Source organism: Phyllostomus discolor, chromosome 3 (genome assembly GCF_004126475.2).
Source record: "Phyllostomus discolor isolate MPI-MPIP mPhyDis1 chromosome 3, mPhyDis1.pri.v3, whole genome shotgun sequence".
Lineage (NCBI taxonomy): Eukaryota > Metazoa > Chordata > Mammalia > Chiroptera > Phyllostomidae > Phyllostomus > Phyllostomus discolor.
The window spans coordinates 57,586,098-57,601,165 of NC_040905.2; the positions used below are offsets into that span (position 1 = coordinate 57,586,098).

At 36.6% G+C, this 15,068-nt stretch overlaps 1 protein-coding gene across 1 annotated transcript; it reads right to left on the bottom strand.

Annotated features, from left to right (window-relative positions):
• Positions 1-1,535: 1,535 nt before the first annotated feature.
• Positions 1,536-15,001, bottom strand: MBLAC2 (metallo-beta-lactamase domain containing 2). The gene is made up of 2 exons (XM_028522533.2): positions 14,099-15,001; positions 1,536-4,849 (listed from the first exon to the last, which is right to left on the bottom strand). The coding sequence occupies exons 1-2, from the start codon at positions 14,550-14,552 to the stop codon at positions 4,464-4,466; spliced, it is 840 nt and encodes a 279-aa protein (XP_028378334.1). The 5' UTR covers positions 14,553-15,001; the 3' UTR covers positions 1,536-4,463.
• Positions 15,002-15,068: the final 67 nt, after the last annotated feature.

Genomic DNA, 15,068 nt, shown 5'->3' on the forward strand with positions numbered 1-15,068 from the left:
GTTTGTGGTGATAAACTTTCTTCTTAGCTTTCTTCATTCCTGTTTTCAGCATTGTTGGGTTTGCCAAACCAGTTTTCAGTGTTCAAAATGTTGATGCTGTTGTCTCCTTTACCAACCTTGCTATTCTTTTGAGTTGATGCCATTAAAAAAGTGCTTTTCTGTGTTAATGAGTTTCAGAAAGGAGCAGAAGTTAAGGTGTGTGCTCAACTTCCATTCTTAACCTGAGATCAGAATGTGCTAAAATCGCATTCCAAAATTGTCCCCTTGACCCCTAGCAAATGGTTGGGACACTTGACACTGTTAGCAGCATAGCCGAAAAAATATCCACTCACCCTTGCCAACATTCCACATTCTCAAAATTTCCTAATCTGGTTAAATTATCTCATTATTCAAATTTGTATTTCCCTAATTACTACTGAGGTTCATTATGATTGTGTGTTTTTTGGTCCTTTGTGTTTCGTCTTCTATAAATAAACTCTTCATGTAACTCACCCATTTTTCTAATAAACAGTGAAGGGGATTAGAACACACTACCCAAAATATCCCATTTTGGCATATTGATTGAGCTGAAAGCAATTGAGAAAAAGCAAATATAGGAAGAGCTCTCTGACCTCCCTCTTTCTACCTAACACAAGACACATAGACTTTCCCATGACAAGGATGCCCTCCATGGAACAGGAAGAGGAGAACATCCTTATCACTGGAGACAGGAGTTGAAATCGATTAATCTGCATAAATTAACATTATTAAAATAAGCCTCATGTTTAACTAGTTATCCCCATATATTTCCTAGTCAGTTTCCCACAATTTATCAACCCTAGCCCAAAGCCCTTTTTTCTGACATGTCAATCTTCACAATTTATCATTATTCTTTGTTAAAATGGTGTATAACCTCTCAAGTCTATCTGCTTCTTTGGGTTTTTATTTCTTGTGTATGAAGGTCTCCATGTATATATAAAAATATTAATGTCAAAAAAAATCTGTAGCCTTGACTGGTGTGGCTCAGTAGGTTGGTAATTGTTCCACAAAGCAAAATGTCAGATTCAATTCTGTCAGGGCACATACCTAGGTTGCAGGTTGGTCCTGGGCAGAGCATGTACTAGAGACAACTGATCAATGTTTCTCTCCCTCTTTTTCTCCCTATTTCCCCCTCTCTCAAATACATACATACATACATACATACACATACATACTTAAAAGTGTGTTTTGCTCCTGTTAATATCTCATGTAAGTTTGTCAGGCTCAGCCACAGAACCTAAGAGGGTAGAGAAAATATCGTCCCTCCCCTACAGCAGTTTATCTTTTTCTTATTGAATAGTCCATATTTATCCACTGATTTGAAATTCATATTTATTAACTAACTACTGAAGGCTTATTTGGGTGGGTATTTTTTGGTTTCTAGATTCTCTATGTTTTCCCATGGATTTTACATCTTATTTATTATGAGCTTTTCAAAACTGCACTTCATATAGTATATATCCTTGCAAAAAATCAAGTGTGAATTTGTTAGCATCATAAAAAATACCAATCAGAGATTGAAATAAAATGTCCACTTTAATATTTGTCACACAAATGTTTACTTACATTTATCTGAAAATTATGAGAACAACTTGTGCATGTCAAATCCATATTACTATCCATATAAGAACTACACATAATCATTTATTTACCTATATCAGGCTAACATACAAGGTTTGTGTTTGTTTAAGACCTCTCAGTTAAAAGGAAACACTAAATAATAAATTTCTAAGATTCAGTTATTGACAGTAAAAATAATAAAAGTTATTTCTCTATGTCTTACATTTTTACAATTTTGAATTACATTTACATGCTATCATTTCCCAAAAACATAAATTACAACAAGGGTCACTGTCAGGGTGATAATATATTTTTATAGCATTTTTTAAAATATGCTTTAACATCATTTTGTTTATTCTTGGCACATGTGGCATCTTGGAAATTAAAAATACATTTTGCCAATTTTATGTCATTGTGCAGGTATAAGAGAAAGAGCACAATTTAGGAGGCAGACAGACCTGTGTTCAATACCAGCTTTGTCCGAAGTTGTGTTGTGTGAGGCTGGCTGGTCAATTACTTTCTGGAAGTGGGGCCAAGATTCAATTAAATAATGCTCATTTTAAAATTCATAGCATGGTCACCAAGTGAATGCTAGATGCTTTCTCCAATTTATTAATATTAAAGCAACAGTAAAATATCACAGCCTCATGTTTCGATACAATTTAAAAACTGAAAAAATGTAAAAATAATGTTTTGAAAAATTGCACTTTTAAGAAATAAAGAAAGCCTTCATCAGGTTTAAATATTTCTCAATAAAAGTTAGTGCCTACTATACCCTGATTTTTTTTTTTAAAGGTATGATAAAATGGCCAATGGTTAAGGACTTTTGGTTTTCTTTTGTGCTACTAATATAAAAATAATGGCTATATTTAAGGCTCATTGATTGTTTATAGTTGCCCTGAACCAAATTTATATTCTTGATGTTGCACTATCAACTGAAACAGACCTACTACCTTGAATGACTATCATAGAGAAATGCACATGATATTCTACATTTGAACAATCATGGCCTCCTTAACTGATTTTAAGTGAAGGTTCATTTGGTCACATTGGCAGTACAGCTAGACAGTTATTGAGGATGATTCTTACATACACAATCACAAACTCATCTTTCTCATGCTAAATACTTGGCGTTTGGAAGATCTGACATTCCTGAAAATTAAATTTAAACTGTTAAAGGGACTAGCCTACACTAGACAGCAATGCTTCCATCCCTATCTTGTATCTTTTTGTTTCCTACCCTGACCACCTAACAAATCATCCTTCCAAATCTGACTCAAAAACCCATCCTACAGGAACATTTTTCAAACCAAGTTTCACAGCCACCCATTTATGTCCCTGACAGTCATGTGTAATTTGTATCAACCTCAACCTGCATATATTATTCATATTTTGTTTGCCTTCTACTTCCAGCTAGGATGTAGTCTCTTTGATTTTTTAAGCTTCCACAGTGTTTAGACAATGTTGTGTATGTATGTATGTGACTGTGTATATGCATGTGGGTGTGCACGTGTGTGTTGAGTGAATAAAAGACTAAAGAACCTGGGATAGGTGTAGGGTAGGAAAAGCTTCAAAATTTTTCAGAAATCAATTGTCAAACCTTCCTAAAACTAAAACTCTGATTTTCAAAACTCAGTTTGGCCTTGGACGTGTCAATAATACAAAGGCAGTGAAAAAACTTTTAAAAAACCTTTATGAGCTATTCCAAAGGTTTCTTAAATAAATTATTAAGAGCACCAAACCAAAACATTTTACTAAATAGTGGTAAAATATTTACCATAATTTTACAAATGTAGATTTCATTTCATTCAAGACAAGGAATACTGAACAGGAATAGGTGTTGTGAATCAGGATTAAAAAGGCAATTCACTCTAAGTCAATAGCTAATGCACATTTTGCAATTAATTTGATAAGCCTTCTGTGGTCCATAAGTATGTTAAGTAAAAGAATGATGTAGATCAGGATGTTGTAGATCTCTACAGTTGTTTTGATACCATAAAATATGACATATACTGAAGCTGCTGTTTCACAAGTAAAATTCTGTTCATAATAGCTGTTAATATTAAAATAGGATATAATAAAAATTATTCTCAATGTATATATTTTCAGGTTTACCTGACAGTGTCCTTTTGAGAAATCTGACAATTTGTTGTTAGATTACAGACATTTGAATTTCACTTTTATGATTGAAAATAAAACACATACATAATAACAAACAACAATATATAACAGCTTTTTACTGAAGCACTCTGCAATTTACATTTAAAGCTTTGCAATAAAACAAAATTCATTGTACTTTTGTAAGTAAAATTACACAACATAACATAGGTAGTAATTACATTAAGAATAAATAAAATGAAGCACAAAAGTTCTGTATCATAACAATGGATTGTTTTAGCTGTCATTGTAAATGTTAGCTTGTCTGTTTGTATGAAGTTCTAATGTATTTTAAACCCAAAAACCTTTACCTTTAAATAATATAATAAAAATATCAAATTTGGAATATAAACATAATATTCTTTATGCCTTTTTTTCCTAGGTTATTTAGGAAGTAAAATAAGACAAATGGGAGGCATAGACAGTTCTCTTGCTACAAAGTACCTCCTTGCTTCCCCACATACTTTTATGTCACTTCTACAGCAACTATTACAAGATGACAGCTTTGGCAAATTATAATCTTACGGAAGAGGTTTATTATTTGGAAGAAAGAAAAAAATTGAACTGAGAATTTTTTTTGGCTTATTAATTCTCAACCCTTTTTTTTCTAATATACAATAGTAGTATAATAGCACTTTTTGAAATGCTCACCATTAATCATTTTAACCAGAACAAAATGAATTAGATTAAGTTATAGAATTAATCTAAATAGGTTATCAGTATAGGTACTAGGGTGAGGTCCTAGAATTTGTTACACGTAGGGCTATACTAGCAAGAGATCGCATAGCAAAAGTAGAAACTTTGTGACATATTCCAGCTTTTGCAATATAGTTAGAAGCCAATCGAAAAAGCCTTTCGGCACCAAAGGTATTAAAGTGCCCAGGAAGCACCTTCTCTACCAGACCTCTGTCCACTAGTTCTATTAGACGTTCACAGGTTCCAACATAGTCATTTATCCTGCTGTATGGGAGCCAATCAATCAGTGATCCATCATACACAACGTCTCCACTGAAGAGAATCTTTCGGTCTTTGTCATGTAAGCAAATACTGCCCCTGGAGTGACCAGGCATGTGCATAACAGTGAGCTGTCTGTCACCAAGGTTGATTACATCCCCTACAAATGGAAACAAAGTTTACAGATAAGCATGTTGCATATATGACTTCAATTACTTAAAGAATAGAACATTAGATGGTTTCAAAGAGGTCAGGAAGGATGACACTTATTTTATTTTTAAAATACTGCATTCCTTTTCTTTTTTGGGGGGTGAACAATATATTCCTTAATGATGATTTAAAAATAATTTGCCTGTATTTTATTTCTATTACTTGCTAGACCAGTGTTTGCCAAAGTGAGTAATGTGGAACACCATTTCTGCAGATTGTTACGATACATAAAAGAGAAGATTTGGTGGTCAAATAATTTTGGGAACTCTTCAAAAAAATTATGCAGCTTTTTTCCAGCAAGGTTTCTTAGAACTTTTAATATACTAATATACATTGAGGTCTGTCTGAAAAAAGCCCAGCCATTGTTAATGTAACAAGAATGGTTTGCATAACATCAATGTACTGTGACAGCCAAGGAGAATAAATTGGAATGTGCATGCAGGAACAACGACAACTTTGCTGTACTACTCGGTGGGGGTGGTAGACACCTTTGAGTGAGCATGTGTACTGTGTGGCCATTGCATTCAAAATGACTGAGTGGAGCAACAAACCCATATCAAATTTTGCATTAAGCTTGCACATTCCTTTGCAGAAACTATTCAGATGATTCAGAAGGCTGCAGCTATGGGCAACTGGTGATTGGCAGCTTCATCACAACACACCTGTTCATGCATCATGTCTTGTGCAGAGTTTTTTGGTGACACAGCAAGTCACCCAGGTAACTCAGCCCCCTTACAGCCCAGATTTGGCACCCTGTGACTTTTGGCTTTTCCCAAAACTAAAATCAACTTTGAAATGGAAGGGATTTCAGACCATTGATGAGATTCAGGAAAATAGGATGCGGCAGCTGATAGTGATTCCAACAAAGGATTTTGCAGTGTTTTGAACAGTGGATGAGACGCTTGGGAGTACTGTGTGAGGTCCCAAAGTGCCTCCTTTGAAGGGTACTAAGGTGTCATTGTCCTATGTACAATGTTTCTTATATCTTGTATCTTCTTCAATAAATCTGTCTCCTTTTCATAGCCATGGCTGGATACTTTCTGGACAGACCTCATACATGACGGAGATATGGTTGTACACTTTCTCAAACTTATTTGAGCATGTAACTTTTATTTTTCAGAACATCCATACCAGTATTGTGGTGACACAATTCATGAATGCTGCTCATTATATTTTTGCCCCTTGTTTTGTCACCCTGTGGGAAACAAGGCTTGAGGAATTGGTACAAATGATAATGCTCTGAAGGCTGCTATTGCTGTGGGTAATAAGCTGCCCTTAGTGCTTAACGCAGGAAACTCACATCTTCTGTCAGAAAGGCAAAACTGCTGTTTTGCTGGGTTTAAATAAAAGTACTAACCTATGTAAACCATAAATTAAAAATTTCATACTGTTATCTCTGGTGCAAATACACAGAAAAAAAATCAAAGAAATACAGATACAAAGTTAATAAGGAATTAAAGTGTAACAGGATTTGTTAAACATAAAGAAGGAAAAGAGGAATAATCAAGAATAAGACATAGTAAACAATAAAATGGCAGATCTAAATACGACTATATCAATAATTACATTAAATATCAATGGGATTAAACACTCTAATCAAAGGCAGTGATTGTCAAGACTAGATATTAAAAAGCAAGATATATGTCAGTCTATAAAAAAGGAACTAGAAGATCAAAGACAAAACCAGGTTGGAAAAGTTATATATATGAATTGTAAGGAAACTAGAATGGCTCTATTAATATCAGATGAAATAAAGTCTTTTATCAGAGAAAAAAGTACATTATATAAAGATATATATTAGATCAATACATTAAAAAATAAAAATTATAAATGTGTATGTACCAAAAACAGAGACCAAAAGATGTTTTATCTGAACAATGAAAACCGTAACACTATCAAGAGAAATTAAAGAAGACTTAAACAAAAGGAGAGATATTCTATGTCCACTGGCTTAAACACTTAAAATTGTTAAGATGTTAGTTAAATGCAATTTTTCTCTATAGATGCAATGTCTAACAGAACTTTCTGAAATTATCAAAATGTTCTATATCAAAATGGCTTCAATATGGTAGCCACTAGCTACATATAGCTAATGGCACTTGGAAGAAGGCTAGTATAACTAAGGAACTAAAATTTTATTTCTAATCAATCTTAATTAATTTAAATGTGTATTTAGGTGGTCACATGTCACTAGTCAGTTCTGTAATTGTCAGTGTAGATCTATAAATTAAACAGCATTTCAACCAAAATCTTGTTATGCTTTTTTTGCAGAAATTTAAAATCTGACTCTAGGATTTACATAGAAATGCAAATGACCTAGAACAGCCAAACCAATTTTGAAAAAGTGGTATCAAGTTGAAAGATTTATACTACCTAATTTTAAAAATTATAATAAAGTTACAATGATCAAGACAGTGTGGTGCTGGCTACATGATACACACAATTAATGGAAGAGAATGAAGTCCAAAGAAAAGGACACATATATATGGTCAATGGATTTTTGACAAAGGTGTCAACCAAGATAACTCAGTGGGTATAAGGATAGCCTTTTCAACAAATTGGAACAGGGCATGTTTGGATCGACATGCAAACAAAGAAGCAAAACAAAAGCTCTCAACCCTTACTTCACAATATTAACAAAGAGTAATTCAAAATGGATCATAAACCTAAATGTGAGAGCTTCTAGAAGAAAAACTTATGATCCTGGGCTAGACGCAGACCTCCTATGTAAGACACACACACAGGCAAATAACATAAAACATAAGGATAAATGACTAATTGGTCTTCATCCAAGTTATAAAGTTTCTTGCTTTATAACTTGGATGAAATTGGTCTTTATCCAAGTTAGAGAGTTATTAAAAGAATGGAAATACACACTAAGAGAAAATATGAACTGCATATTTGATAAAGAACTTGAATTAACAATATAATTCATTGTATAAAAGAACACTTACACTTGTAATAATAAAAACCAAAAACTTGATTTTTAAAAAAGGAGAAAAGATTTTAACAGATCTGTTTAACAAAGATATTTGACTAATAAATATGTCCATGAAAACATGCTCAACATCATTAGTCATTAGGGAAAGGCAAATTAAACCACAATGAAATACTACTACACACTCACTAGAATGACTAAAATCAAAATGACTAACAAAATCAAGTGTTGACCAAGATGTAGAGAAACTGGAACCCTTATACAATGCAGTCTGGAATATAAAATGGTATAACTACTAAGGAAAAACAGTTCTGCGCTGTCTTAATATTAACATATACTTACTGTAAGACCCAGGAATTCTATTCCTAGGTATCTACCAAGGAAAATGAAAACATGTATCCACACAAAGCCTTATATGCAAATGTTCTTGGCAGTATTATTCATAACAGCCCCAGACTAGAAAGTTTCAAATTTCCACCAATGGTAAATAGATATGTCCACAAATGAATTATTCCTAGACAATGGAAAAGAATGAATTAAAAAACATTTGACTTAGAAAGAAAGAAGAAAATATCAGTTGGTTGTTACACTCACTTATGCATTTGTTAATTGATTCTTGTAGGTGCCCTGACTGGGGACAGAACCCACAACCTTGGCGTATTGGAATAATGCTATAATCAACTGATCTACTCAGCCAAAGCAAGGAATGAATTATTAATAGATACAACAATATGGATGAATTTCCAAAACATTGTGCCAAATAAAAGATGGACACAAAAGGCTATAATTGCCTTTGCAGAGCATTTTCAGAAAAACAAACTGTAGTGACACAAAACAGATCAGTGGGGCCAGTGATGAGAGCAGGGATTGTCCTGTCATGTCTTGAATGCCAGTAATTACATTGAGATGGGATCAGATACTCTCAAATCTCCCAGCATTCCAGTCATAGGAGGCCAGATTCCTTTCCAGGATAATTGTTCCCGATTTAAGATGCCTCTGGGAAATCACAAACTACTGCTACTTACTGTATGATTGGCAGATATGGTAAAGAAATTATAGCTAAGTTGATTTAATAATAGAGTTCTTGAAGACCAATTGTTTTTAAGTGTATAGAAAGGAGGGGAGTGAGGAAAGTTTGATCCTAAAAAAATGCTCTGGAACATTACCAATGTAGAGTCTTATTGATCTTCAGTTATGTCCAGGTGATATTCATAATATTTAGCAACAGAAAAGACATAAGTGTCTGCCTATCGAAATACATACCAACTGTAAGCAATTAATAAGGCAAAAGTGGCTGAGTATCATTAGATCTGCCATTACTCTGTGCCTTTATTACCCTGTTCCATATGCTTATAATGCTTGCATAATTTCAACAAAAGCTTTCTTACACAAACCAGAACTGCCCATGAAATATATCCATACACACACCTACACTATCATTCCAAGCCCTTACCCCAACCCTCTTGTTACCAAATTTCAGCCATTCTAGAGTTTTCTTGGCTTCTCAAATACCCTTTCTTATCTTGGCATCCCCAGCCATTTACTTTTATTTCATTTTAACCAAAGAAGTCTATGTAAATGTATGTATATATTTCAAATAAAGTATTCCAGGAGATCTTAAATGTAAGAAAAAGTTTTGACCCATTCTGTCTCCATATCCAATCCTGCTCCCAAGAGGCAACCACTTTTCAGTTGTTTTCCTAGCAGTTCCCTCTAAATGTAGTTACCTTTAAATAATGTTTATACTCCATATGTTGACTTACCAATTAGACCAACTGTACTGATTTCATTCATTTAGTACTGTTTCTTGGTTTTTAAATTTCTTATACTATCTGTTGACTTCCACTAAAAAATAAAAGGATTTTTAGCTCTCTTTACTCTTCACCTACCACTACCATATATGTATCCATCTCTCATCTTCTCATCTTCCAAAAGAGTAATGATTCAACTGTTACAATCTGGAGCCCTTTATGCCTGGGCTACTATAATTGTCAGACTATATTTGTCATCATTCTGATTTTTCAACTTTCTCTTGCTTTAGATCCCCAGCAACTCATGTCTTCCACTTGGTTTACTCCCTTGTTTTAAAGGGGATAAATAGGACAAAGGTATATCTGTGTACATTCTTAAGTAACAGCATGTAGGAAGTAACTTTTTGTGACTTTGTTAGTGGAATGGATGTAGAAATCTTTTGTTATTCAAGTAAGGCATAGGAATTCTTTTCAAGCTCCAAAACAATTTTGATCCCTATAGATAACCTTTTTTTTAAGTTTCTGGAAGCTTGATTCCCAGCATTCTGAAGTTTTACAATAATGTGCTTTGGGTTGAATGTGCTTTTATCCATTTTTCTGGGAACTCTGTGGGTTCATTTGATCCAGAAATTTACATCCCTTAGCTGTGGGATATTTTCTTGAATTATTTCTACTGTGCTTTATTTCCTTCCACTTTATTCTATCTGAGTTCCTATTGTTCCAATGTTGGATTTTCTAAACTGGTCCTTTATTGTTTCTAGTTTTCATTTTGCCTATCTGCTCTTTTTGTAAGTTTTCTTCTGGATCTTCTACTAAGTTTTTCAGAGATTTAAAATTCCAAGAGCCCTGTGTGCTCTGTGTGTATTGTTTTATCTGTTGCTTATTTTGAAAGCATTGTCTTGTCTCTTGGATATCTTGAATGCAAATACCTTCTGCAGTCCCCTGATGATATCACTAGTCCTATCCTCAGAAGTTACTTTATGCTGTTTTAGTATTTGATCTCATTAGAGGATTTTCCCAGATTTTTCATTATGCTTGGTTGCCTATTTAACCAAGCGTAACCTGTTTAAGAGTAGGGGATGAAAAGTTTGCTTGAAACACATACATGGAGCCTAGTGACCTATAGGCTTCACTGTAGAGAGATCAGCATCTTAGTCTTTCTTCTATGTCTGGGCAGACACCTCAGATAAGATTCTTGAAATTTCCTACAGGGCTGGGGGTGGGGGTAAAAGCCTGGCTCTCATTGTCTGGGAACTTGTAGAGAATACACACATTAATTATTCCTCCTATTTTCCATACTGAGCCTTTGTGCTCAATAGGACTTGGCATCCCTCAATCAAGAAACCCCTGTTTTACTCTCTTCAGAGAACAAACTAACTAGATGGGCATTCTCTTAGGAAGAAGGGTTCTAGAGTTTTAACAGCTACTTAAATGGATTTCAACCAATTCTACTTATTTTAGTATTTTTTCCTTAGCCCCCAGTAAGGTACCAGCTATTCCTAATTCCTTTCAAGGCTCCTACAGTGCAAACTGGATCAGCTCTTGATTCCCCAATGCTGGAATATGATAAAACTGCTAATCAATCATCATGTTTAGTAATAGCCAGCATCTGAAACAGTTCCTCAAGTCAATGTGGATTTGTATTTGAGAAAACCACGGTCTCTTTACAGCAGTCTTAGTGGAGTTTTGGGAGTCAAATTAGATGTTTGTTCCATCTGCTACCCTTCCAGAATCTTTTTCTTTTATAGTCCTCAAATGATTGAAGTTCACCTGAAACAACTGCTCTAATACAACTGTGGGTTCACAGTTGTGAGTATAAAAAAGAGTTTATTCTTATATTATTATTTGTTCTATTATTTTCCACACTAACAACTGTAAACCTATTTTTGGCCCACCCTATACGTTGGTGACTCTGGGCAAATTGTTTAAATATGGGCAATAGGAACCAAAATGACTGCACTTCCTATCATTTGAATATTGTGAAAAATAGGTAAAATGTGTATCCATTCATGAAGAATATGCTATATCAACCTAAGGTTTATCGCTATCTTCTTATAGGAAGATACTATTTCATGAGTAGTAGGATGAGTTGTTTTTCCATCAAAGATGATGCACTGTATGATGATCTCTCCTTGTCTTCCTTATCCCTCATTTACAAATCAGCCTTTGGATTAGTAATACAGTGCACAGATTTACTGTATGTTTTTCCAAGACAGGTAATCATCAATTCACTTAAATAAAATGTAATAAAATAGTGACTTCAGGCTCCTTATGTTCTAACCTAAGCAATGAAGACATTATGCTGTTTAGGTATGTGCTGTTGATATATGTGTGTAACTGTGAATGAATTTTTAGTATAAATATTTTATATCTCCTTCCAGGCATCTGGATTATGATAACAGCAAGTTAGCAGACCACACCATTCAGAAGAGACAGGAAATTAATATTCCCAAGAAAAGAGGAAATTAGATAATACTGGAGAGGGTGAGGCATTCAGCTCCTAATTAAAAAATTTTTTTTTATTTAACACAGTACTATCACCTTCAAAGTGTTGGGTAAATATTAAGCTTTCTTTTCACACCTTCAAAGGCTTAAAGTACCACACAGGTAGCTGCAGGCCACCTGCAGCTCCAAAATGCTTTAATTATCATTTTAAGGCCATAATTCTACTAACAATTGGTATTTAGGAACCCTGGATTCTAGTCCCAGCTCTGGATTCTTTTCCAAAGTGGCTGTGTGATCTCAGGGATGATATGCAGGTCTGCTTGGACTATTAATCTATGAAACAGTTATTCCTATCACTCTCTCACCATTATTTCCTATTGCTGGCAGAGAACAAAAGTAAATAGAAGTTATTTATTCATTTAGACAATTTAAATATATTTTAAATACTAACGTCAACATTCTTTGGTCTGGTCAGCAGAAAATTTAGTCTGAATACCCATCAACTGCATGGAAATCTTACCTCTACAGCTATCCGTTTTACCAAACTATATAGTAATTAAAAGTATATTTAATGTAAATTTGTTAAATTTAATATAAATACACAGTAATGTAAAAGGACATTAAATTTACTTTTCTTTCACCTCAAGTTGTTAGGTAATATGACTCCCATCCAAACCATTTTTTGTTAATCTTTAGATTTAAATTTTTAATGAAATGACTTTTTGGGTGGGGTTTGAGTATTGAATCGTGCTATTGGTTTTTATATCTCAAGTGAACAGGATCTCATCTGTGAGATAAAATGATTTTTGTAAAATATTTCATTATTTGTCATATTGGTCAGTCATAAAGTGAGCCTTATTGTGCTGCAGCAACTAGATTTTTCTATTTGTACTGCAGCCACTAGATTTTTCTACCTCATCGAAGAACATTTTAATAAGTTGTAGTGGTCATCAAAATGGTTTCAAGACTAGAATGGAAAGAAGGGGATTTCACATTCTACTCAGAATTACCATAATATATTCATTGGGTAGTATTTATGTATGATCTGCATGCTTCTGTTGTGTCTTGATTCAAACCCTAGTCTTGCCACTGTCTTGCTCTGTGCATTCTAGGCATGCCATTGAATTGGGGGGTCAGCTGCCAGTCATTTCAAATGTGTTGTGAGAATAAAATGAAGTCAACAAAAATATTCTAAAAAGAATAAAGGAAATTAATATACAAATATCACTGCTGTGTCTAATTAGCTCAATTTTTTAACTGCCTGCATGGGGTTGGGAGGACTGGGTCCCTACTCTTATTTTATTCCATTAGTTTCTCTGTAAACCCCATCCTACCTTTCACAGAGCCAAAGAAGCCCAAGGATACCTATACATTAGTACACGTACTTCACTATCACCAGAAATAACCTCCTTATTAATTTTCTCAGGCCCTGCTTTCAACCAGGCGGGACATCTATCATAGTGCAAGTCTCAAGACATGTTTTACTTTTTGTGTACCCTATCAAGATTTTTCTTTTGTGAGGCAATACGAAGAACAGAAATCTGTCTGGAAGATTAAGGATGCGCGAGTCACTGTTCTCTAATGGCTTTCTTAGCCTACAGGTGGGAATTGCAAATAGCCGATGGTCCCCACAGATGAAGTCAGCAGTTATCATCGAAAGCACAGACCACGACATGCACTCTGTGAGGCGTCATTCTTTGTCATCTCGCGGTAAATCGCCTGGAAATGTCAGACAGGTGTTCAGGAAAAGAATGGGAAATTTCTAGTCACAAGTCCCTGTACCTTACACAGGAAACCGACTGGGGGTGGGGCCGGCTTTCATTCGAGTACTCAGCATTGCTACACTGTGCCAGAGCCGATGTCTTGTAGGGAAGGCTGCAATAGCCTTGGCTCTGGTTGAGTGGGCTTTTTTTACTCAGGGAAGGGAGAAACAAAAGTGGCATTTCTGCGATATGACAAAACAAGCCCGCTACAGTCACGTACATCTGCAACATGCATCCCTCGAGCAGTTTCTTCCCAATCCCCTCCCTTAAAGAGAAAGCGTGCGCCCATGAGGGCCCATTACCATCCTGCAGGATGAGGGTGGGCTGCACCGCTTGCACTCGGAACTGCCTGGCCCTCCAGCCGGGGCTGGGAGCCCGTACCACCTCACTGTCGGACAACCAGGTCACAGTCTCAAAGTTGTCCCCGCGAGCCAGTGCCTCGGCCTCGGCGTGGTGCACCGCCACTCTGTCAAACTGGTAAAGGCCGCCGGAGTGGTCGAAGTGCACGTGGGTGGCCACAGCCATCAGCGGCCGGCACCCTGCATCCTCTTTGGCCCCGCCGTCCTGCAAGAGGCCGGAGGAGTATAGGTACTCTGGAAGGCTGCGCAGTCCCAGGCCTGTGTCGATTACTACGTCCTGCTCCGAGCCGCGCACCAGCCAGATATTTGCGCGGTTACCCGACTCGTAGAAGCGTTCCTGAATCCAGAAGATGCCATCGCCCAGGGACTTGTGGGCGTACCACTCTAGCGCCGACATGCTGGGCAGGGGTGCTGCTGGGTGTAGTGGCTGTGGGCGTGTGTGCCTCCCGCAGGCTATCCAGACTCGAGGCGCTGAGGCGGCGTGGGACGTTCTCCCCGCAGTCTGGGAGGAGGCGCAGAGCAAGGCAGGGGCGCAGAAGTAGGAAGAGGGAGGTGCGGAGACGCCGCCTAGAGCGTCCAGCCGCACTAGGCACTCTCCGGCCGGTCCGCAAAGAACAGAAGCTGCTCTGCCAGCACCCGGGTGCCGGAGCAAAGCCTCGGCAGCCTCAGCACGAGGAAGCGTGAACGCCAGGGATACTTAGGAGGCAACACTTTCCGCAACTCGGGGGTTCTGACTGCAGAGGCAAAGAGCGAGACGTAGGATGCACCAGGTCCGCCCACACACCACGCACCAGGTTGCGCGCTTCCAGCCAGCGCGGTAAGTGCCAGGCCAGGAGAGGTTGGCCCACTACGGCGCCTGCCAAGGGCTAAAAAGCATCTTGCCCAGAGGGCGGAGCCTAGCTGGGGAGTGGGC